This window comes from Symphodus melops (assembly GCF_947650265.1).
Source record: "Symphodus melops genome assembly, chromosome: 15".
In the NCBI taxonomy this organism is placed as follows: Eukaryota; Metazoa; Chordata; class Actinopteri; order Labriformes; family Labridae; genus Symphodus; species Symphodus melops.
Genome location: NC_136705.1, coordinates 2756756 through 2782467, shown reverse-complemented (window position 1 = coordinate 2782467; position 25712 = coordinate 2756756). Strand labels below are relative to the sequence as shown.

Sequence of the window (25712 nt, the reverse complement as noted above, 5' to 3'; positions counted from 1 at the left end):
CATCATGCACACACTGCAGTGATCCTTCCTGAACAGGACGGGGGTCGCTGGAGGCAAGACGACATGAAAACAACGCCATCGACGTGAAGACATATTTAGGATGGCAGGCAAAGCAACTAAGTCCACTGCTTTGTTTACAGTTTTTTCCTGTATGTCAAACGTTTTACAGTTTACTGTGTCGACAAAAGAGCGGAAAAGAATATTTAGCAGTTTCCTTCCGTGCACCAAGAGCGACCGCTACATATAAATGTAAAACATCAGCTTATCCTGACTTCTTGAGGAACTCATTTAAAAAAAAAAAAAAATCTGGGTGAAGGGGGAAAAGTCCACTCTCGTGCTGCTCACCCCTAAAATATTTTTGGGATATTTTACGGAGATATGTGCATGTGTGAAAAAGGCCAAAAGAGTCGTCAGATATTTTTGAAGCCCAAAAATGTGTCAGTGCCTTGATTTGTGAAACTTCATTTTTTATCATGACATCACCTCAATGTGTGGTGGAGTTCAACTCAAAACTTATGGTTAAATTCACTTCTTTAAACTCATTTCTTTGCTTCTTTACCTTCATTCATTACAACGTGCTCGACATTAATACTCCTGTAAAACACTCAACTATATCTAAGGAGCTACGCAGCTCTTCCATGTGCTTCACTCCGACAGGCCCAGAGGCGGAGCTGCGTTTAGTGACGTCATCAGCGGCTTTCCCCTCTGCTGTCACTCCCGTGATGGAGCACATGTGCGTGACTGCTCTGCACCTTTAGAACAGCCCTGGGCGGTCCCCTCCGTTTCCCCCCACCAGTTCATATAGCATTGATTCAGAGAGTCAGATAAGCCCTGTAAGTGCTGCAAAAGATGCTTTCCTCTAATTACACGCATAAATCACAGTAATGACCCGTTTCATTTGTCATTCCTGGTTTTTTTTAACATGACGTAACTTCCTGATGTCGCTTCCTTTGATTTGATCGGTGCTCTAAATGTGAGAAATCCTGCGGGAATCAGACAAGCTGGAGTTTCACTCTCTAACTCTACCTTAACTGTGAGAGCCGTCACGTGCACACACCTTCCTGAGCCCCTCCCTCACCTCCCGGCTCGCTCACACGCGATGAGCAACTGAGCTGTCAGTCAAGCAGGAAGGGAAACTGTGTTGAAACTGAGCGAGCTCGCAGTGAGGAGCTGTCGGGGCCCCGGCTTGAGGCCACTGTGTGGGCCCGTCTGTTATCTGCAGTCACCTCAGTGCACCTCACGGGGAATTACCTGAGGCGCTCCAACACAAACACTAACAAGTGGAGGGTGTCCAGAGAGAACCATGTGAACCATGCAGGGTCCACACGGGGGTGTTGCTGTTCTTCACCCTCCAGCTTATAAAAAGAGTAAATCATATTTTAGCATTGGAAGTATTGGGCTGTAGTTATTATCACTATTTTTTTGTGATGCTAAGATGATAAAGAAAATCACAAAAAAAAAGGAGCAACATGAAATATATCCACTGAATCTACCAGAAATAAAATCTGGTTCTAATCCTTAACTCGAGCCACCTGATGAGTTAGCAACATACAAAAAAATAATAACTTTAAGATTTATATTTTTATGCTTTTTATGCCTTCAGGGAACAGAGAGAGAGAGAGAGAGAGAGAGAGAGAGAGAGATTGGTGAACTGTGTGAGTAAAAGGAGCCACAGGTGAGTTTTAAAATAATAAAATAACAATAATAAATGTAAAGAATGAACAATCCTGGTTCTGGACTAAACTGACCGAGGAGTGAATTCATCACCGCCAGCCGAGCACAAAGTATGTGCACTTTTTACAAAACACACAACTTGTTTAATGAGCAACAAAAGGCAGTCCCATGACCAGGGGAGGTTCAGGATCACAGGACACACACACACACACACACACACACACACTGTAGAGTGAGTCTTATGACAGGATCTCAAAACAGCAGAAACATCAGAGAAAAGTGTGATCAGTCATTCTGCTGTTAAAGAAGATAAAAACAGATTTTTAACTAAACATCATTGAATATGATCAGTGCTCCTTAAAGTGTTTGACAGCCGTCTCTTAATTCAGAAAGTGATGCTGCCTTGTTTAGTTTATGAAGCTGTCCTACTTTTTTTTTAATTGTCATCATATAAGATGCTTCTCTCTTCATGTGCTGAAATAAATCCAATCTTTCTTTGTAATTGGTCTCATTGATCTGTCTTATCTCTTAAAGTGAAAGTGGTTCATAGTGAATATTTATTTTATATTTCTGAGACTAAAGATCATTACTGTAGATATTATGTTTCTTTGGTGACAACTGCAAATACTACAATACAGTTTATTTATTTTTATTTACGTATGTGCACTTTTATCTATCTATCTATCTATATATGTATATATATATATATATATATATATATATATATATATATATATATATATATGTATGTATGTATGTATATACACACACACACACAATATTTCACACACTCAGTGTAGTATCTAGCTATGTAATATCTTTCTGTGGAAGGTAAGTATTCATACACCACCACCTTAGCAGCGGGCATCGAACCCTCGACCTTCTGGTTGAGAGACATTTTATTTATATTTTTATTTGAACTATTCACTATTATTTATCCTAAACATATTTATCATGTATACATTAGTGCATTTCATTCTATGGCTCTGAAGCTTTTAAAGTGTTTTTTTTTTTTTTTAATACAAAATTATGAATTAGATCTCTTTATCTGTATTTTCTTTAGTGATAGATTTTTCTAATTCTTTTAAACCCGAGCTCTCACTCAATTTGGGCGGGTCTTCCTCCTTCCCCTAAATAATATATATTACATTTAACTTGTCCTCATATTTCTGACCTTATTCTTTTCAGGCCTATGTCCTCTTTTTGCCACAGTTTTTTTTCTCCCACAGAAGACCAACAAAAACTTCATGATCAATCAAGTTATTAAAAAAAAAAAAAGAAAATCCCGGACTGATTTTATGGAAATTCAATTGTTCAAATATGATTTTTTTTCCGTTATTATCATATGAATAGTATTTTTTGTTCCATCAAACATCGAACACAGCAGACTGAGCTCTGGGAGGAGTTTGTGGTGTCTGAGCAGCGGAGGGTCAGAGGACAGGAGCGGGTCTCTCTGAGACGCTGTCCGCGGTGCTGAACCTCGATCCCCGCGTCCCATCCGGACCTCAGCGGGTTGAGCAGAAGCTCAAGCAGAGGCAGAGACACCAGCCACACTCCACCGAAACTCAATCACACACCCGCGGGGAGAGAAACGAACAGACAGAGGTCTGAGCCAAGAGTCTGGAGGTCTGAACAGAGCGGAGAGCCAGGTACACACAGGAGGGTGATGATACAGTGATGATACCTGCTTCTGCGCGCATGCCCAGTCTGCCTTTCTTTACATTGTTTTCAACATTATAACTGACACACACAGAGGATGCAGAACTGTGCAACAGCTTTAAATTGATGGTGCATTTTTCACAATGGGCATTAATGAGTCAGAACATGGGGTCCTCCTCCTCCTGCTGGCTTGTTGGGAAAACGCACCCTCAATACACAGCAATCAGCTCCAGACTGTGGCTTTAAAGGAGACATGGCACAAAGAGCGCATGCAAACAGGGACAGTGAGGCGCTGCTTTTTTTATTTCACCGCTGCGGAGAAAATGCGCAGCTTCCAAAGCCAAACACAGGCCTGTATATGACTATAATCACTTCCGGTTTTATGAGTAAAAGTGCGCAAATTTAGGACGAAAGTAGGAGCTCAAAGGTTTTTGTTGATTTGGCTTAATTGTGATGCGTAAAGCGTAACTGTATTTATTGAAGGTGGCAAATGAAGAAAAAAAAGCATATATACAAGTGCAACAATATTTTTTAAATAACTAATATAATTTATGAAAAATGTAAAATAGGCCTCAAATAATATAACATTCAAAATAGGAAAAGAATAAAGGCGGACAAATACAGCCTATGCACGTTTGCAGTTAGAAAGTTAGTAAAGACAATTAGGCAGTAAGCGTCAGTCAAATCTTTGAGCTTTATTTCGTTTGTATCTTCACACTCTGCTCCTGTTAAACAAATAAATGCCTTTAAACACTTCAGTTTACTTTTCTCAACTTTGCACAGCCGCAGGCGCTGAGTTTACGCGTCCAACAATCCCGCCTGTTACCCGTGAGTGAGTACACTAAAGGAGGGGGGGAGAGGGGGGAGGTGATGGTGGGAGGGGTGGGTGGGGTGACACCCTTTACTACAAACCTGCCCACAGTATCAGAGCTCAGACGGCCTCTGAAAGGCCGGGAAGGATGCTGCAGAGCTTCAGAGTGTGCGCAGGCTGCGGACAGAGGCGTCTCTCACACGCGTACACAAACACACACAAACACTCAGTAGGCTGCAGAGTTTGTGATTGACTGTTTGCACTAGGCTGCTCATCAACATGCAATAATTACTGTTTTTTTTTTTTTTTTTTTAGAATAATAACCTGATATATATCTGATCAAAATTTTATTTTTCGGAAAGTGGAGCAGCTTTAAACTTTGTGGATAAATCAAAGAGGCTTCTGTTTCTTCCATGAGCCAAGGACGTAAGCAGGTACCCCTATTTGATTTTAAACACCTGTACACTTGCACATTAACTTTTTACCTTTATATTTTAAACACAAATCTAACCATATATGTTGTTTATATTCCAATTTGAACAAGTGATTTCCATCCTGTCCTGCAGGATCCACTCTATGGTTGTGACACTGGAGTGGATAATTGCAGGGAGCCCTCGGGCCCTGCTGCTAGGATGTGTGACTCTCTTTTTCTCCCTCCACCTGTTGCGGTGGCTGCGGCAGCGCCCGAGCCGCCTCCCGCCCGGTCCCTTCGCCTGGCCGGTTATAGGGAACGCTGCGCAACTTGGCAAAGCCCCGTACTTGTATTTTGCGCGCATGGCACAGAAGTACGGGAACGTCTTTCAGATTAAACTCGGCAGCCGGACCGTGGTGGTCCTGAACGGGGACTCTATCAGACAGGCGCTGGTCAAGCAAGGACCTGACTTCTCTGGGAGACCGGATTTCACTTCTTTTCAGTACGTCTCCAACGGCGACAGCCTCGCTTTTGGCACCAGCACGGACTTGTGGAAGATGCACCGCAAAGTGGCGCAGTCCACAGTCCGCATGTTCTCCACCGGGAACCCGCAAACCAAGAGGACTTTCGAGCGCCACATACTCGGGGAGGTCAGGGGGCTTCTGCAGCTGTTTGTGGGGAAGACGCAGGAGGAGCGCTTCTTTCAGCCCATGGCATACCTTGTGGTGTCCACAGCCAACATCATGAGCGCGGTGTGTTTTGGGAAGAGGTACTCGTATGAGGACGAGGAGTTTCGGCAGGTGGTGGGCAGGAACGACCAGTTTACCAAGACTGTGGGTGCAGGGAGTATAGTGGACGTGATGCCCTGGCTGCAGTACTTTCCAAACCCCATCAAGAACATTTTTGACAACTTCAAGAGTCTCAACAAGGAGTTCAGCACCTTTATCCGGGATAAAGTGGTAGAACACAGAAAAACCCTCGAGTCCGGCAGCGTCCGGGACATGACGGACGCTTTTATTGTGGCGCTGGACCAACTGAGAGACAAAAGTGGACTCTCATCAGGGAAGGACTACGTGTCCTCCTCTATGGGGGACATATTCGGAGCGAGTCAAGACACCCTGTCGACGGCGCTGCAGTGGATCATCCTCATAATGGTCAAGTAAGAATTCATTCTTCAATTTAATTTCACAGATATCATCTTTACAATTTACATTTAAATCCAAATGTGCGTTGTTTTAGTCTTAATCGGCCTTTTTTTTCTCCTGTTGCTATATGCACATAAATCAAACCGTCAGAATGACAAAGTGAATCAGCAGCAGCAGATAATAAATCAGAGCTGCCTGTTGTTTAAGCTGAACACACTTGAGGAAGTTCAGTAGCGTTTATGTTGTGTAAGAGCTGGAGGGAGGGAGGCAGGTAAACCAGCAGAATGAAACAAAGAGCTGAAACGGAACACCAGTGAGAGTGAAGCGCTCAGTCAGCACAAGGAGCTCATTGACACTCATGAAGTTTCTTTTCTGGCTGAATTGTTTCAACCATTTTGTGCCTGCTTCTTAGAGCTTCTAAGTTTCTCACAATATATTCTAATATTTCTGCTCAGAGAATTAAGAGAAACCCAACATGGCTGAAAGAGCAAGACGTTTGAAGCATCATGAGTGCAAATTAAGAAGTTTCACTTGCACACTTTTCTTTTTTCGACCATAGTTTTGTTTTTGGATTTTGTTGGTTTCCAAAATGTATTTAAGCTTCATCTTGTGGTCAAAGACTGGAGTGTTTGATTGGGAAGATTTTAGATTCATGAGCTGAATTTTGGATCTTTTTTTGGGAGGGCACAATCAAATGTTTTGTTTTCAAGCCTTTAAACTGTGCCTTCTTGCTATCCCAGAGTTCGGTTTGCTCAATCACAGTTCTGGTCTGCAAACGTGTTTATAATTCATCAAAAACGTTTATTTCTTTAATCTAAAATTGTCTTTCATGCAAATTCAAGTATCCTGCTCATCAACAAAACCCTTGCCAAGGGGACTCTCGAGTCAAGACTCGCCTTAAAAAAGTTGTTCCAGTCAATTAGATTCAGCTCAACGATAAAGAAAGCCAAATATTCGATTTAGAGTTGGACGAGTAAAGAAACAGATTTCTTTTGAAAATAATTTTTTTGATTGTAATTGAAAAATGTCGATACAATCAAAGCCTTCACCAATAACAACGATCAACAGATTTTATTTTGGCATTTACATTTATGTTGGTGATAACAGGGGGAGGACTGAGACTGTTTATTATAGAAGTAAAGGCTGAGCAGCTCCAGGATACACATTGACATTTATAATAATGAAAATAGATATTAGAAGGTGTGTTAGATGAATGCATGCAGGAACGCAGCAGCAGGTCGTCCATGGCAACAGTTCAGTAACTATGGGAAGATCTCTGGTCAATGAGACAAAGTCAGTAACATGCATAAATACACACAAGAGTAATCACGGGTTGAGGGGGAGAAAATAAAGAGAGCGCAGTCTAAGCCCATAGTCGCCTATAAGCTTAACCAACTGGGAAACCTTAACGTGGCTCTCACCTGGTCTCACAGGTATCCTGAGGTCCAGGAGCGTCTCCAGCACGAGGTGGACAGGGTGGTGGACCGCAGCCGGCTGCCTTCGGTGGAGGACCAGGTGAAGCTTCCTTACGTCATGGCGTTCATCTACGAGGTGATGCGCTTCACCAGTTTCGTGCCACTCACCATCCCACACTCCACCACCACCGACGCCTCCCTCATGGGCTACGTAATACCCAAGAACACCGTGGTCTTCATCAACCAGTGGTCCATCAACCATGACCCAGCCATCTGGTCCCAGCCAGAGACCTTTAACCCACAGCGCTTCCTGGATTTCAGCGGAGCACTGGACAAGGACCTGACCAGCAGCGTGCTCATCTTCTCGCTGGGGAAGAGGCGCTGCATAGGCGAGGATCTGTCCAAAATGCAGCTGTTCCTCTTCACGGCATTGATCGCCCATCAGTGCTTCATCACCGGGGATCCAGACAAGCCACTCACATTGGACTCGGAGTACGGCCTGACTTTGAAACCGTACGCCTTCTCCATCGCAGTGTCTCTGCGGGAAGATATGAAGCTGCTGGACGCGGCTGCCAAACAGGCCAAGGAGGCGTCGTAAACAGGACGAGCTGATCCAATGAAAACTCTAAGAAACAGAATAAATGAAGGCTGAAACAAAGACAGACAAATAGCTCACATATCTGGGCTGAAAACCTTATTTATAAGCTGAAATCTCAGGCTCTTGTGTCAACACTCATCATTACGGACTCCTTCCTAAGTATTACAGCACCAGCAGGGAACAGATGAGGGATGAGGCATTACGCACTACAATCAAAGAATTTAGTGTCTGTTTTTTTCCCCATTTCTGTTTGATTGCACACAAAAAAAGACACTAAAATAACCTGATAATGTGGCATCTGTTTCACACAACCAGCAGCTCACCTGAATCATCCTGACCCCCGGCATCTTTTTTTTTTTTTTGACTGATCAGAGCGCAGCGCTGCAGCTGGAGATCATCCCACAACCTCTGTGCACACAACACTTTGAAGACAGCTGCTGCAACAATCCCTGTTTCAATCAAGGTGTCGTCATGCGTCAAAAGAAAGAGTGCCATCCCCTTTAATGTGGCCATCATTTGGTTTATTTGTTAAAAAACCATTTTAATATCAAACCTATTAAAAATACACCCTTTGTTGTATTTTTACATGAAAAATGGAGTCACAATGTTTGCAGGGATTCTGCACAAACCGGCCAGTAAGCTAACAGAGTGCATCCTCCCCCAGCTGTTCAGCACTAATGTGTAGTTAGATATATTTAGTGTGACATCATAGTCACTCATGCTACTTTATTAAAAATGCTTTTAAAAGTCTCCTGATGTAATCTGAAAGCTGTGCGGTAAACGCCGTCTGTGAGGAGCGTGCACCGAACACACTGTCCGTGCTGCTGTCCGCGTGTTAGATCAGTGTTACTCGTTTAGTCCTCTGTTTGAATGCTGCTCACTTTAACTTCCATGCCAGTAACCTTTATGTTTGTATTTACAGAAATATACACACTGTTGTTTGTGTGTCTGTGTGTGTGTGTGTGTGTGTACGTGTTTGTCTGATTGCCGTCTCAGCATGAGATACTGATGCACTGACTGTGCAGTTTGGGATTTGGCTTCCTGCTAAAAGCACATTGGAGAAACACGATTCAGGTTAATCTGTGAAATAAGAGGTACATTTAGCAACAACTGGTTCTGCCAAGTAGGACACATTCCTGGACCGACAGCCAACTCTGCAGTAAACAAAATACTCCTGTGATTCCTTCAAAATTCCTGTTCTGATTTGAAGTCAGTGCATGTGAACAAAAGTAAAACAACACGGCTCTTATCACATTTAAAAAACACAAAAACATCCAAATATAGGTTTTATGATGATTTGCATATTTTTTGCCTTAGTCACAGACTATGTATTCTGCATGTATAATGGTGGCCAGGCGGATTGTTTTTGTTTCATTTAAAGGCCGCATATTATTCAAAATACACTAAATATGTCTTGCTAACACGAACATGTATCCCTACTCGGTCTACCGAGTCGCCTGCTAAACTCCTCAGAAAATGTGTGCTCAAGCAGACCGCCCTTTGTGACATCACAACGGGCAGTAGCCTCTCTCCCAGACGTGTTTGCTCTGCTGTGAGAGTAGCTCCCAGTGTAGTTTTTTCCAGGAAATGACTTATCTTGTAAACTATTCAAGTGTGTGTCTTGGAATTAATGGGATTTTCTGAATTTGTACCAACTTCATTTTAGAAGCTTAGCCAAGCACAAGAGGATTTATAAGAGCAGGCTGTGACTGGTTGACTGCAATGCAGGATTTTGACGCAGAAGCTGGTCCTGTTTGGAGAATGATATCAACAGGTAACTTAAATAAATAAAGAAATCCACAGATTTAACACAGTTATAGTAAAACCCTGACAAAGATAACACAGAATGAAGAAAACATGGCCGTCCTGCGCGCTCTTTGTGAAACTGATCCACGGCAGGAGTCATCTCTTCAGACGTCCAAGACATGCTCTAAAATACTGCAGAATATTATCAAAGGCGATAATACCATGTAAAAAGCAGGAAATCAACTGATTAAAATAAATTACATTTTGCAGATGATGCATGAATAACAACCACCTGGAGGTCAAGAACCATTCACAGCGTCTTTCACTCCTTTAAACATTCATAACTCCTACTTTAAGCTAAACTGTACCTGCAGCTGTAACGTTGCTCCTGTAAGTACTCCTTCCTGAATGATGATGTACAGAAACATAATAAACGGACACTTTAATTAAACTTTGGTTTCATGCTGATTTCTTTGACTTCCAGGTGAAAGGATGAGTCAGTTGCATTTTTCCGACTAAAGGAGGGAAAACATGATGTTCTTTTAAGTTTGTTTGAAGTTCTCTGAAGATTTGACAGCCGTGTGACGAGCCGTCATGCACATTCTCTCTCTCTCTCTCTCTCTGCACTGAGCACCTGGCTGGTTGCCATGTCAGGTGGGAACAAAAGGGAAGTGTTTGGGAGATCCCTTTCCCCTGCACTGCGTTTTATCTCACCCTGCCAGAACATCCTGTCTGTGCAGCCAACCAGCCTGCCTACTCTCAGAGTGCGTGACAAATTGAGATAAAAACTACTGTAGATGATTACTGATACAGCTCTGCCTTTAGCTCTGTTCTCCTTACAAAATTAAATCTGGAGACTAAATAGTGCCGAGGAAGTCATGGGCAGGAACGCTGTAATCTGTAGGGATCCGCCGAGGAAGTATGAGCCTCCTTTTTGCAAATAAAGGAGTCAAAATAAGCAACAAATCTGACCTAAAATGGACACAAGAAGCTGACATTGTCGTGGTTTATGTCCCAGACTCAGAGGGATAACGACTGGCAGACACTATCAGCCTCCAGGGAGTGATTGCTTTTGTTATGATTATCTTCTTGCATTACAGGAAGCTGAAGGAGGAAGCAAGTATCCCTGTCTTAATCTGCAACATGCAACACTAAGAAAACGAGAACATCTGCCTATAAAGCAGAGGATTATCGGAGTAATGTTATATCTTGCAAAGTCAAATTCGTACCCTGCATGAGGAGAAAGGTGATGGTGGAATATGCCGGCTGAAAAAGACGAGATATTACATGCAGAAGTGGTAAGAGCCATTCTAAGTCTCTGCAGCTTAGACCTGTCAGGACGGCATCAACAGATCAGCATAAATGTCTCTGACTGATTATAAACCATGTACATGTATACGCAGCAGGTTGTGCAACAGAGACAGACATACCTCGGCTCAGACTCTGAATGGAGGGACACTCAGATCTGGGTGAATGTTGGCTGATTGTACTGATGTGAAATGTTCCCAGAGAAGGTCGCAGGAGGAACAATAACTCTGAGATCTCAGCTGAATCTGAAGATACATCAAGACCAGGTCAAGTCAAGGCCCCGTGTGCAAGGAGGCCGAGGTCAGGTTAGAGCAGAATAAGACAGACAAAAGGAAATCTGTTCATTTAGCCTCTACTACATCACACACAGATGTTTTTCTTTTTTATATATTCCGACTAAAGGATGCTGTATGTCCTCTACCTCCGGTCCTGATGCGTAGCTAACGTGCAGCTGGTACGACATTTGTAAGGGACGGACATATTATGGTCCCCAAACAGACGCTAAAAAATTTAGAAAAATATGAAACTTCTGTACAAGCACAACTTGAGGAGTCTCTAACCAGACAGTTTTTGGTTTTTTTTGCATTTTCTCATACTACTCTGCAAAACAAACAAACTACAGATCAGTCAGGGATAACCTGGTAAAAAGTAAAAGAGTGAAGAGTCACTGAAACTGTCAGTCTGGACTTTTCAAGAGAGAAAGTCAGAAAGCCTTTGAGTTCTTGTGAAACACAGAGTCCTGTCTTTGAGGCCAGCGTGTACAGATTGGAAGATTAGATGGAATCGTGCAGGAACATACTATAGGATGCCTGTGCATAAATACAACACGTCCACAGTTCCCTTCATGTTAAAGGAACAACAAGCTGTGGTTGTGTGTCACTCCGGGCTTCAGAGCTCACAGCAGGGTTATAAAATCGGTTTTCCTGGCCGTGTAAACAAACACCTGTGCTCACTACAGAGGTTTGTAGCACGGAGAGAAATGCGGAGACATGACTCGACTGGAGCGAGGTCGGCCTGAATCAGGCGCGGAAACAAATTCTCGATTGCTTTGGCACAAAATGTTCACTGTGGGGGAAAAACCTCGACAACCACGGATCGTCATGCAGGAGCCTGCTTGTTAAATATCTGCTGATTAAGATTGATATATTTTATAACCAAAAATCTCGGAACATTTTAATAGTAAGTTACAGATCATATAAAGTAATTGCAGAGGCTATTCCTCGTAAACATCAAACTAACGAGCACACAAACAAGACAAATGACAAACTGTTGCACAGATTTAATTACAGAGTCGCGTACCTTTCATCATTCAGAGCACACCGCCATCTCTTTGTAGTGTGTCAGGTGGGATATAACTTTGAGGATTATTTACTTTGGCTTGTTCGAATCAAATACATTCGTTATGCTGCTAGAAAAACTATAAATGACAAATCAGAACAGCTGATGTAGTTTTAAACAACATAAATAAAGATAAATTAATTAGACTCAAAATCAAAACAAATCTCCCGGGTACAGAAGCTCAAATCTCACTTTCCTAACAAACATCATTTAACTAGTAATAATTTAAGAATCAGTGAAAACACGTTAAACATAATCAGGAATGCATTAGAACAAAAGGAATCACTTGATCATGTGATCAGATCATATTTATAAATATAATAAAGCAGAAATCCAGTTCGTCCTCTGTAAATGTCTCAATGAGTGAAGCTCGAGTCCCACCGGCGGTGTTGTTGTGTGAGCTGTGTTTACATCATGTTTATATGGACGGGACAGCGTGCGTATAAGAGCTGGACAAGATGGAAGGAGAATAACATACTCACTGCTAAATCACGTACGTGAGTTTAAATCACGGCCATTTTGTGTCCATTTATGTTCAGTGTGAAGCTACGAGTGTGCAAAGTGTGCTAACATTAGCATGCTAACACAACAATGCAGGACACAGGTGATTGCAGCAAACAACAGTTTGTTTTGGTTTCACGCTGGTGCTCGCACGTTCTTCCTTTAAGCGTCCTTCTTTTAGCTGGAAAGCAGAATGTGTGACTTTAACACCACGATGAACGACGCCTGCTTTAAAGTCAACATTGATTTACTGAGGAGCGAGCGGCCTGACTCTCCACGACACCCAACCTGCTCCCCAGTGACTCTGCGAACCAGTCACGTCTTTAATGCTCATCATGATATTTGTTATTTGGAGTACTCGGGATATCCAATCATTGATTTTTACGAGACGAGTTCAGCCTGCATGGTCTCTATCGTTCGATTAAACCTTATCAGGTAGGATCAGTTGATCTACACAACAGAAGCCCTCCATGCACACTACAGTTTGTAAAAGTATCTGAACTTTTTTAATGGTATGATGCTGTAAAAAATCATTATATTACACACACACACACGCGTTTGTCGTGATAAACGTCTTAATAAAATGGACTTTAAAAAAGACCAAAGACGGTGAGTCAGAGCTCGATATAAATCTCTAAAAATACATCGCTGTTTTTGCACATAAAACTTGGCATCCCGCCGATACGCTTCAGAATCAGACCTGCACTTACGACTCCACCCCGACGTTTTCCTGCCAGCCCGCTAGTAAAAGTTTTGCATGTTGCTGGTCTGTGTGTCTCTGTGTGTGTGTGTGTGTGTGTGTGTGTGTGTCTCTGTGTGTGTGTGTGTGTGTGTGTGTGTGTGTGTGTGTGTGTGTGTGTGTGTGTGTGTGTGTGTGTGGGGTGACGTTTATATCCTGCAAACTGAACCTGACCAGTGTGACCATTACGCACAAAAACGGCCGTGTGTGTTCTGCTTTATTTGTTCCGTTGACACTATGAACATGTCTGACATGGATTTAAAGGCAAACTGTCATTAAAGGGTCAGATTGACGCTTCGTCCGCCATCTTTGATTTATTTTTTATTTTTTTGCGTCATAGCGACCGACTGGAGAAAATCTCCCGCTGCGGAGGACACACGTCAAAGGGCGACTCGGGTCAGGCTGTCCTGAAGTATTTTAGAAACGTTCAGACACCTTTCTGTGAATGTAGTCAGAGAGCGCTGACGTAGTTCAGACTGAAGGCAGGGTCAAGAGTTCACTCTGAGGTCATCCACGCTGTCTGATGACATGTTGTTATTGCCTCTTAAATGTTTTCGCTGCAGACGTAACAAACAAAAACAAAACGGAGAAAACAGGACGGAGGAGGAAGAACACAGAGTCCTATGGGTCACCTTAAGAGTGTCAAGTTTTTGTTTTCAAGGAAACCAAATATCCTGGAGACACGTTAGTGTCAGCAGTCTGCTACACGCTGCTGCACACACACACACAGAGAATACACAAACCTGTAAAAAGACAGTAAGCTACGGTCAGAAGTTGTTTACCATCACCAGTTTCACGGACTTGATTAGAGAGGGAAAACCAACGAGCCATCCGATTTTACAGAACCAGATATGAAAAGTTTGTTTTTAAAATATAAAAAAGAAAAACAGAAACTAAGTTCTGATGTCAAACCGACGAGGACGAGGACGGGTCTGACAGTCACAGCTAATATGACGCCACAGAACACTTCCCTCCACTCACAGAGTGAATTATCATCACAGCTTCTGAATAGACACTACACACAAACACAAATGGACGCACACATTCACGCCATCAGCAGCAAAATGCGTCGCCTGCTGCCGTGGTCACACTCCCAAAGCGGGGCAGAGTAAATCCAGCTCCTTTTGTGCCTCTTCCTCCTGAGAAAAAAAAAAACAGGATTTTAATCCAAAAAGTCTGAGACAGACAGCGAGATGGATACGAGTGCAGGACAGAGAGAAGGTCGAACCTCTTTGGACTCGGCTCTCATTGAACTTGCAGCTTCACACATGTTCCTCGCCCTCTCCCTCTGCCCGAGGTCTTTGTAGCACTGTGAGACACGAGAGTCAACAGTCACAGCGCTGCAGCCGCGGAAACAGAGCGCACCGTCTCAAAACATGTAACACTGACCTTTGCCAGAAACACGTAGTTTAATTTGGAATATCCCGGCTGGAGCTCCTCCACCTGAGTGAAACACAAAGATTTTTTCAGCTTCAAAACACATTTATTGTGCAGCACTGGTGGCCCAGCGGGCGGTGCTGTACGATGGCGGGTGGCCCGGGTTTGAATTCGACCTGTGGTCCCGTTCCTTTTTTTACGAGACAGGTCAGAGGATAGAGTCAGAAATTGGAGAGAGAGAGAAAGAGAGAGAAATGGAAATGGCATGAAAAGGAGCAACAGGTTAGATTTGAAGCTGGGGGGGTTGACTCTGATGACCCGTATGACCCGGGTTAAGTCCAGGGTCTATATAAGCATTGTTAAAGCGCAGAGGGATAACCACAGGTGAGAAGATGGGGACCTGACTCACATGTTGTGGACATGAAGTGTATTGCTGGGGGACTCGTATAACGACGAAGGGACCTGCTGGTTCGAGGCTCGGTACAGTATAATCACTGATTCAAGGAGCCATTTCCAAAACTGGTTAGAATCTGGAGCTCCTGGATTCCTGCTGCTTCGAGGCCAGAGAAGCATTAGAGGCTGGTGACCTGTATGAACACTGGTAAGACACGAGGGAACCAGTGACTGTCGACCCATCACTGAGAGGACCAGTGTCTTTCTAACTACTGGGTTAAAGAGGGATTACCACTGGTGAGAGGATGGGGACGGACCAGCAACATGTTGTAACAGGGACCAAGTTGACGGATGGTAAGAAGAAAGGGCATGCACAGGAACAGTGGCCAGGAGAGAGATTCATTCCTGTGCTACATAAACATGTGGAATCACAGATTAAGCCTCTTCAAATATCCAGCGTTTGTTCTTTGAACACTGAGACAATGAGCGACCTGCAGACATGTTGCAAGAGAGCGCTAAGCAAACATGTTTTCTTTAATCAGGGCAGCTCAGGAGAGAGTGTGCCATCGTTTTATTATCCAAGTGAACTTTGCAAGTTCACCGGTCACACACACACACACACACACACACACACACACACACACACACACACACACACACACACACACACAGTGAGTGACAGCATCTCTAAAGAAGCCATTAGCTAACGTCTGAAACAACGACACAGTCTCTGGGAGTGATGGACAACTTTTCAGAGAGAAGCCAGTAAAGTTAGAAATAAACCACTCTGTGCAGATTATTTGCTGCACTTTAAAGTAAACTTCGCCCACTGAAACATGAGCCTGTATTGACATTGGGTCATAGATGTTGTAGAAATCTGAAGCCGATTCTGAAGTTAATTATGAAGAAAAGGCAGAAAGTGTCTTTTTGGTTTATGTGAATGAAAGACAACAACTCCCAGAATGCACAGCACTGCAGGCCACGCCCACTAAGGCTACGGCCCTCTGTTTAGAGTCTTTACAGTCGTTTCCTCAAATGATTCTGAGATTTCTTCCAGAGCCACGAACATCCTATTCAGACTCCTCTCCATCCACATCAGCTTGATGTTCAAACATTGTCGGTTCTTTCAGCAACGAGGTCATTAAAAGCATCAAGACGACGGGAAGAAAGAAACGCTTCAACATTTTGTATCGTGTCGTTTTCAGTCAGTTATATTTTGAGCCTTTTCGCCTTGGTTAGTTCGGACAGCTTAAGAGAGTCAGGGGGGGTGCAACATGATCACCATCCTGTAACCCGTCTCATTGGATTAAAACCCCCCTAAAAAAACTCTGTTACTGTCTAAACTGAAAGTCGCTAACCTTCATCTCCACAGTGTTTTTCTGCGTGTCAAAGAGAGAAAATATGCAGGATTGGATCTGATTCATCAAAGCTGCTTTGATCGCTCATTAAAAGGTAGAATGACTTCTGAAAGAAGAAGGTAGAATGACGCGTCTCACCCGCTGCCTTTAAATGTGGTGCAAAACCACAAGAAACACTTTGACTTCAGACGTTTACGACATGTTGTAGGAGCTCCCTTGTTTTTAGCATACTTGAGGTGTGAAACGTGTGAACGCGGTGCTCGACGTGATGACTGAATCAAAGTACCTTCAGAAAGTTCTTCAGGGCATCTTCAATGGTCGCACTTGGAGGCTCTCCGAATAACGTCGCAGCGACTTTCCTCTCGATCCAGGACAACTGAGCCACCTGCACAATAAAAGCCTGCCGTTAAAGAAAACTGCTGCACAACACCGAACATGGTTTTTATAGCATCAAGGCCTGCTGGTGCTTTTACTCCTCTACATAAAATGAAAAATATAACAGGTTGCCTGTGCACAGCCGATACCTCCTCAGGATCACGCAAAATAACTTTTTTTTTTTTTCTTCAAGATTTATTTTCAGGCTTTTATGTCTTTATTTGGATAGAGGGAGAGAAAGTGGATAGCGCTGGAAATCGGGGAGAGGAGAAATGGGCTACAGGCCGGAATCGAACCCGGGCCGCCCGCGTGGTGACACGTGCGCTACCGTAAGTTTTCTGGGGGTTTTTTCGGTGAGTGAACGCTTTTCGTCTGTGCCGGACGAACCTGAGGCAAAAAGTTGTTTTCAGTTTGCCTCCGAGTTTTTAATTCAATAATTTCCCCCCAAACATATCCAGGTTTTTTTTTTTTTTTTCCTTCTGTTGTCCCAGACTTGAAAGTCATGTGTCCCTCTACATTCATGAGCTACCTGTAGCCTGTACACGAGATGATTATGGTCAGGAGAGTCTGGGTCAAACGTGTAATGTTCCTGCCTCGCACCATTCATCAAAGCAGCATCTAATTGCAGGTGTAGCATAGCTCTGGCGTCACTGCAGAAACAGAACCGCTGGCTGAATACAAACAGTAGATCATTGTTAGACATGAACGCACCACAGAGAGCCCATAAAACTCAATCCCTGGAAATATCAGGTGTTACTGCTGCACTAAATGTGCACAGTGTCTGACTGCTTCTGTGAGTGTTATAAAACCGAGTCTGAGCACTTTCTGTAATCGCCTCCTTCCTTCCTGACGTGCACTCCAGATATGATAGAGGACTTTTCTAAAAGGCTGCACATTTCTCTTTTTTTCCAAAAACAACCGTGTCGTGATCAATGCAGCCGAGCACTGCAGGAACATGAGCGCGACAGAAACAGGATGAAAATCTCAGCCTGTCCCCGTCTGATTTCCAGCTAACAATGGCTGCTGTTCACCTCCCGTTGCGACTTCAGCGAGTATCACAGGGGGGGAAAAAACAAACCTCAGGGAAAGCTGGACAGTGGGACTGAATGAGAGGAAACTGTGGGTGGGTTAGCAAACATGTCAGCCTCCATAAATGTGCTGTTTGTTCTTTGCAGGGAGAGATCGTAATGATATGACATACGGCGTAGCACCAGCGGCCCAGCAGGTAGTAGGACAGGGGGTCCTGTGGCTTCAGCTCGATCGCTTTATCCAGATGATCCTGAGGCACACACACACACACACACACACACACACACACACACACACACACACACACACACACACACACACACACACACACACACACACACACACACACACACACACACACACACACACACACACACACACACACACACACACACACAGAAAGATTTTCACTGTTGATTCATGACACGGCTGTTATTTCCCCTGCCTTCTGTTCTGACCTGATCTGTCCTGCTTCACCAACCCACAACTATTTCACAAACACCTCGCACACACGCAATCTCACCGAGCGACCACACACTCCCAGCTGTCACACATACACACACACACACACACACACACACACACACACACACACACACACACACACACACACACACACACACACACACACACACACACACACACACACACACACACACACACACACACACACACACACTTGTTCTTTTCCATTCTCCCTCGCTCTGATTCAGGGTTTTTTTTTCTCTTTCATATATTCCCTCTCCGGCACTCTGTCTCTTTCACCTGTCGGAAGCTTTGCAGGTACACAGTGTTGGGGGGGGGGGGGGGGGGGGGGGGGGGGGGGGGGGGGGGCGCTGACAGGAGAGAAAACGCTACGTGCCGTTGTTCCACACTCTACCTTATGCAACTAACGGGCTGTGGGAGTGGCTTAGCGGCTTAAGTGATATGTGGAGGTTGACGTGGGAAAAGCTATGACCTGCATAGTGTACTGTAAACGTGTGTGCATGATACAGACGACGCGAGGAGCCGCACATCTCAGAAACGTCTCTGTTACACAAGCACTTACCTTAAAGATGTAGCCGTTCTTTATCTTGTTCTGCACTGTGTCATATTCTGCCATGATCCCACACATGATGGCATACCTGAGGACACACAACATCGTGTTCATCAGACGTCTACCACGAACACTCCTCCACCAAACCATGGGGGGTTTTTTTTGTGTCAAAATTTAAAAAAAGCCTGAATTGAGTTATGAAATTAGAAAACGGTTTAAATCTTCTTTCATGTTTCCTGCTGCACGAACCTCTGCAGCTGGCTGTTGAAAAGATCTTTTTTTTTTTTTTAAAGTCCAAGTAAATGCTAACAAATGAGAAAAGATGTGTTCATCCACAGCCGTGGTTGTTTGATGTGAAACAGGCGGAGCGGCGTGCAAATCCGTCCTGTCCTCTTTTTCTTGCTGTTGCTCCAGTTAGCTAATTAATAATTTGGCTAATTGAGGATGCAACACTTGCTGTGTTTGTTGATGATGTTTGTTTTCACCTCACTGCTGCGGCCTCAGAGTGTCTCGGCCCTCGACAGTGTTTTAGATAGCAAGATAGTGTCTGAAAACCCTTCGTCCTCATCGACAGTGAAAATGTAGATTTCCATTTAAAAACAAACAATGAAACAATATTAAAGAGTCAGACAATTAAATACATGCAGAGTTAAAAATAAGATCTAAAAGCAGAGGTTGTTCTCTGGTTCTTGAAGACTCTTTTAAAGAGGGAAGTTTTCAAGTCTTTGATTGAATCATAAGAATAAAAGAGCTGCTCAGGTTTTGAAGGTGTCTTTTGAAATACTGAGCATGTTGTGGACGAGCTAAAAGTTCAAAGTCGGCTGTTTCTGGCGACTCTCCTCTTGTGAAGTTTCTTGCACGGTGGGTAGGAGGGACGCAGAAACACGCCACCTCTTCTCTGGGTCACTAACGATGAGAAACCAAAGGAGCTGTGAGAAACACCAACGCTCCACCTTCTCGATGGAGACTCCTCATTAAACAACGTCAGCAGAGATAAGCTGCTTCACCTTCCTCCTTCGCTCTCTAATTAAAAGCCCGACGCGGACCAGTGGGCAGGTGGAGGGGAAACAAAGAGCGGCCTCAGCTCTGGGATGTGTAAGTCAGCGTGACGCTGAGGGTTTGGAGAGGAGAGGGAAGAGCGGATCAAAGACTTCTCACCGCGAGGCGGCTTTAATCCTGCTGGTACTCTGTCAAACATCACCCAGCGACACAAACACCTTTTCATACGGAGGAGGTCCAAAGTGTTGTCTGACATGGTGGTAGATGGAATCTGGAAGTGGGTGCGTGTGTGTGTGTGTGTGTGTGTGTGTGTGTACACTGAGGTGTCTGATGAGTGAATGGAGTTTTTAACAGGGCATGATTGGGCAGTGGGCGAGACTGTCTGGAGGAAGACCAGAGGCTGTATGCCAACAGGTTACAATACGAAGAAAACTAAAAAAAAAAAAACTTGAAGTGTTAGAAGTATGAAGCTGTGACAAAAGACACATTTAACAACATCATAATGAGGCCGGCATGCTGGAAACTAAGCAGAGCCCTAATGGTTCTCTCACACGTGAACAAGAAGCTTTCTGCCTGAGCTGAATGCAAACAGCTGAAGTCTTTTTTTCCTGCGAGCTCCCCTGGTCAACTTTAGGTGTGAAGTCGGGTTGAGCTGATGTGGTCGGAGAGAGCGGTGGTTATATCCTGCGACAGACACACAACAATGGATTGTATGCAACACCCCCCCCTTGTCTAAGATGGATACCCTCCCTTTAAGAGTTGCACGTTTGAACAGGCGAGTCAGGAGGATTTCAGAGAACTCAGGAGGTTGTAATTTGGTGAAGCATCATGTAAACATTTATCTTCGTACCAACTATCATCACTCCTCCTCCTCCTCCTAAGTGCCCTCCATGTTCTCTGCAATGCAAACAAAGGCAGAAGAAGTGCGTGTGTCACTGTAACCAAAAAGACGTGTTTATTTTCTTAAGGTAGCGCCGGGTGCGGCCTCTCCGCCGCTGGTTGGCGCCCGATGAGAGAAGAGCTCCACAGCCTCACAGGATCAGAGATGCTATCTGTCGGTGTGGTGCTGCCTGGTTTCCAATGAAAACACACTACTGGATGTAAAGGCTTTGAACTTCGACTCGACGAGGAGGAAGAAGAAGGAAGACGGGATGCTGGTGCTTTGTGCCTCTCCGACACATTTTGATGCAGATTTAAAGAAGGAGGATAATGATCTGGTTGCATGAAATCTTTTCAATGCAGAAACAAAACTATTAGCAGCGGAGCGTCAAAACAGATCTGTGAGACGAGACTGAAATTTCAACTACTTGTTGAAGGACGATAATAACATTTGGTTCAGGTGTTCTTTCTTGTTTTGCACCATTATTGGGTCAAATTGTGTCCAGTGAAGAAAATGTTTCCTCATGCAACAATCTCAGGTCCTCTAAACAGTGTTAGCATGGTTGTCTATTTCTGTGCATCAGCCGTTTGATTGAGAGATCGGTCTAAGCTCTGATGAAGTGCAGAGGTCAGTCACTGCAGCTGAGACGACATCTCTGTCTTTATTCTTCTGTCGAGGCCAAGTTCAGGAAAGAATCAAATCGACAACAACATGAATAAAAGTCTGTCAAATTGTGGAGCATTTTTATCATCAATTTTGTCTGACTGAGCAATAAGGCGGCTGAAGGCGGGGCTTGACATTCAGAGCCCAGCACACGTCCAACATGAAACTTGTATCTGAAGAAGTGTTTGCAGCCTAAACTCGACCAAATAACTGTCTTCAGGACCAAAATGAATAATTCAACATCTGATAAACTTACAAATTCACTCTCTAAATTGGTTGATCTGGACTGTAGACTATTAGTGGTAGAAGATATGGGATTAGAAAATGTGCTACAGATAGAAATGTGTGATCCAACTTTCCAGCTGCTGAAAAACTATTTCAAAACAAGATCCAACAGCTTTATGAAACTGAGAAGCGAGTAAAAATAAGACGAAGGCAACGTGTCAAATGAGGGAAGAGTTGGGACGGTGGCAGCAGAAGACGTTGGGAAAGTGCGAGAAGGAAACACGTGATGGAACATGCCAGAGTTAATAAGGTCTCAGACATGGCGGGGAGGACAAATAGTGCGACACAGAAAATTACACAGATCTGTGGATTTTCATCTCAGTTCAAAACATCATTAAAACTTTTAAATCTCTGTTTGCAGGGGAGGAAAACCAAGACCGTGCATCAGACAACACGTACTGTTCTTCAGGGGACTGAATGGGCTCAGGAGCTCTGAGAAACTCCAGCATGCAAAGTGGAAAACAAATCCAACTCTGGGTCTGAGCTCATGGACGGAGGCGCAGTGGAAACCTGTTCAATACGGGGTTTCCACATTTTTAAAAAACCGACACTTTCCGTTTCTCGCGTCCCGTTCCGTTTGGAAATGATCAGACTGCAAAGAAGCTAAAAACAACAATCACAGCCTTTAAAATCATCACAACACATTCATGGAAATGAAGAGATGCATAAAACACACGAGAAACAAACAACGTGTGCCAGCTTCTGTTGTGTCCAGACAATTACCCAGAATGCTCTTTGAACTTCACAAGTCAACAGCAGCCTTTGTTTCAGGAGCTCTGCTCAGCAGACCGTCATTCCTGTGTGTCGACAACATGCTGTAATATGCTGATTGTGATTAAATGTAATAAATCTTGTGGAGGTTAGATGAGGAGTGTGAGTGGAGCAGCATACCAGAGGGAAACAGTAATCACCACGCACATCCAGCACTGCAGGTGAGGGCTGTGTGAAGGATTTCTCAACACTTCGGCTGCCTTGATCCGTCTGTGCCTGGTTAGCTCGATCGCTATTTAGCATCCCGCAGAGAGCTGTTCAGGACTGGACCAGCATGCAACAGCGTTGGCTCATCTCTGCACCTGGACTGTGGGAGGTTTTATTTGTGGTTATATAAAAGTCCTGTCGAGGATTATTATTTTTTTTTTTTGAATAAACAAATGAAAGATCAGATTTATGCTTTTGGTGTTGTGTAACTGATCTTTTGTATTCGTGTGAAAACAGCAGCAGGCTTGAGTTGGAGAGGCCGGGACAGGCACGGCGAGCGAGCGAGCGAGCGAGCGTATAAGAAGCCAGGATGTGAAGGTGCAGAGAGGCGTGTCGAGCCTCAGGGACCAACCAGCTCTTATTTACCTTTTTCTTCTTCTCTGGTGAAATCCTACCTCCCTTTCGCCGTCAAAGGCGAGAATAAAGGAAACATCAAGAGGAGGAGGAGGAGGAGGAAGTCGGGCAGGGGGGGAAGACGTGAGGCCGATGGAACACTTAATTGCACGAGGTTAGTCGATGTTTGTTACCGAGGCTGAGTGAAATCCCCCACTCTACCGGGCAAAAACAAAAGGGCCTAAGTGTCAGCTGCTTGGCGGAAACAGCAGATTGATTTCAGCTTTCAAATCCAAACATAGAGAGCTCATTGAAAGGAGAGGGCCAGGAAGGGGTGCAGGCGCCGCAGCAGGAGGAGTCACCCGAGGAATTCAAGGACAACCTGAGTGAGACGGAGCGCACCGGTGATGAGGCTGGATGTGGGCACACTGTTACCACGGTGACAGTAACGATGTCGGCGGCAAACAGAGGCACGAGTTTGAAATCCAAGTCGTCTATGCAAAGGTCAAAGTGACCCCCGTTGTCCCCCCCCCTCCCCCTTCTCTGACTGGCACTGCCACAGGCTCTCGGCTTAATCCGCGGGCCTTTGTACCATCAGAGAGGCCCTACAGTCGGGGATTTACGCGGGGCTGGATTCACACGGTGGGATCACTGAGAACGCACCTGTAAACAAAGCCGGCATCACATCTCACAGCCTGCTGAGATTACACAAATAGACTTCACACTCGCACGTATCCATCCAGCGGTTCACACAGACGCTTACTTTTGCTAGAAAAGCTCTGTGGTAGAAAATGCCTCAGTCGGGTGCTTTGATGACCCGAGAGCTGAGAGAGGTGTGCACACTGACATGCACACAGAATCGAGAAAAAAATTCAGAGATGATAGTGAGTTGATCGTATCCATCACAAACGCAAGTGCTCCCCGAAAAACACGACTTCAAAAGAGCCCTCATCCACTTCCCTGTGGGAAAAAGGAGGCAGATCTGGTGATCATGACAGAGTGGGAAAGTATGCGTAATCTCTTGTGAAGTGATGGCTGCTCCACAGAGATCAGCTTCACTCGTCACCTCAGGTCTTTAAACAGAGCGCCGTGTTCAGTGTGGGAGAGGAAGCTGCATGTTTCTGACTGTGGGAGATTCAAAATGTCTGGAGCTGCACATCAACGGTTTCTAATAGGGGGAGAAGCTTTTGGTTGTTTAGTGTAATCCCTGCTTCTATGATAACAGTCTGAGATCTTTCACTGTGGGCTTTGAGCAGATGAATACAAACCCACAGGATGAGGGGCATGCTGCCTTTGCTTGCATGCAGTCTAACTAGGAAACTATGCCAGTGTTTCCCACCAAAAAAAAAAAAAAAAATGGCTGAGCAGGCATTCAAAAAGCCAAACAAAATGTTTTATATGTTTACAGGGATCAAACAACGGACAACTTGTACATATTTACAGGTAATCAACATTTACACTTCATTATTAAGATGAATACAATAAAACAATGTTGGGTCTTTGTGGATAATATCAGTAAGAGTTTGTGATGAATTGGTGCTAACTCATGAACACTGATTGATTGATTGAGACTGACTTTGAGATGCTCACCCATCCTGTCCTTCTTTCTGCATCTGATCCCATCTCCCCCCCCCCAATCCCATTTTCTGCCTCTTTAAAGGGAAGTTTTTTTTCATCTTGCACCGCTGTGATGGATGAAGCTGGGCTCTTGTAATATAGCGATACGTATCTTTGACCTTTGACGCTGAGGACGCTCTTTTTACCTGCTCTTCTGTTAATGTTAACAGACAAAGAGTTTCTGTAAAGTGTCTTGAGATAACACTTGTTATAAATACAAATAAAGACGGATTTTAAACGTGCATGTACTCAAACGCTTGCACAAACACGAGGGTGTTTGTGCAGGAAGTGAGAAGGAGTTTGTCCCCTCACGGAGGCTGTCGTCCTCCATGTGGGCGGACCAGGTTTAAGTCCTTCCCCTCCAAACGTCATTCCCAACTCTCACTTCCTGGTTTCCTGCTCTACGTATCCACTGTCTTATGCTTCCAAATAAAAGCAACAAGCCCAAAAACAAAGATTACAGACGGTGAAGTAATAAGAACAATAATTGTGTTAATTGCAGTGTATCTGACAACACTTCCCTTCATGCATGGACAGATCAGAGCTGTGGCGCCCGGCTGTCAATCACGCTGCTCAGTGAAGACAGCTGACGGATAGAAACCGGCTCTGTAGCTTCACACAACACTGACGCTGTCGTGGGTTTACTTGATGTTGTTGAGATGTTTCTCTACAGTCACTAAAGGTTGCATGCACGTTTTTATACGGAGCCGCCGAGTGGAAAAATCTGTCTGAGAAGTGAAACGTTTAAAGAGCATTGACTGGATGCCGTTAAATGAGAGTGGATGGAAGGTTTGAAGAAGCCGTCCATTATGTGCACTTTCAGCGGCAGAGCAGGAAACGAATGTCAAACTGTGACAAGCTGGGCCGCGTTCAGGAAAGCAGGTGACAACTTTTCTCACGGCATCGCCACGCTAAGTAAACAGTTACCTCAGACATAAACTTCCTTGCAACACGGCCTGGCACGGTCCCCGCTCCCCGCCTCCTCCCTGCTCAAAGTGCAGCTTCACCTACTTTACCCTGTCTGTTCGCTTCAGACTGCGTTT

At 44.3% G+C, this 25712-nt stretch overlaps 2 protein-coding genes across 2 annotated transcripts in view; one reads left to right on the top strand and one right to left on the bottom strand.

Moving 5' to 3' along the window:
* Nucleotides 1–4243: 4243 nt before the first annotated feature.
* cyp1b1 (cytochrome P450, family 1, subfamily B, polypeptide 1) lies at nucleotides 4244–10068 on the top strand. Its single transcript, XM_079362421.1, has 3 exons — nucleotides 4244–4578; nucleotides 4711–5715; nucleotides 7135–10068. The coding sequence occupies exons 2-3, from the start codon at nucleotides 4721–4723 to the stop codon at nucleotides 7712–7714; spliced, it is 1575 nt and encodes a 524-aa protein (XP_079218547.1). The 5' UTR covers nucleotides 4244–4578; nucleotides 4711–4720; the 3' UTR covers nucleotides 7715–10068.
* A 1964-nt stretch (nucleotides 10069–12032) lies between these two features.
* Nucleotides 12033–25712, bottom strand: part of rmdn2 (regulator of microtubule dynamics 2) — a 31718-nt gene continuing 18038 nt past the window's right edge. The window contains exons 7-12 of the mRNA XM_079362440.1: nucleotides 18927–19002; nucleotides 18051–18128; nucleotides 16761–16859; nucleotides 14736–14789; nucleotides 14575–14655; nucleotides 12033–14485 (exon numbers count right to left, since the gene is read on the bottom strand). Of these exons, the coding sequence (XP_079218566.1) occupies nucleotides 14432–14485; nucleotides 14575–14655; nucleotides 14736–14789; nucleotides 16761–16859; nucleotides 18051–18128; nucleotides 18927–19002 (442 nt within the window). The 3' untranslated portion in view covers nucleotides 12033–14431. The remainder of the gene's footprint in view (nucleotides 14486–14574; nucleotides 14656–14735; nucleotides 14790–16760; nucleotides 16860–18050; nucleotides 18129–18926; nucleotides 19003–25712) is intronic.

Bases quoted from the DNA above. Each gene is read 5' to 3' on its own strand.
- cyp1b1 (XM_079362421.1), top strand. From the start codon at position 4,721: ATGGTTGTGACACTGGAGTGGATAATTGCAGGGAGCCCTCGGGCCCTG. The intron at 5,716-7,134 runs GTAAGAATTCAT...CTGGTCTCACAG, and splicing joins ATCATCCTCATAATGGTCAA to GTATCCTGAGGTCCAGGAGC.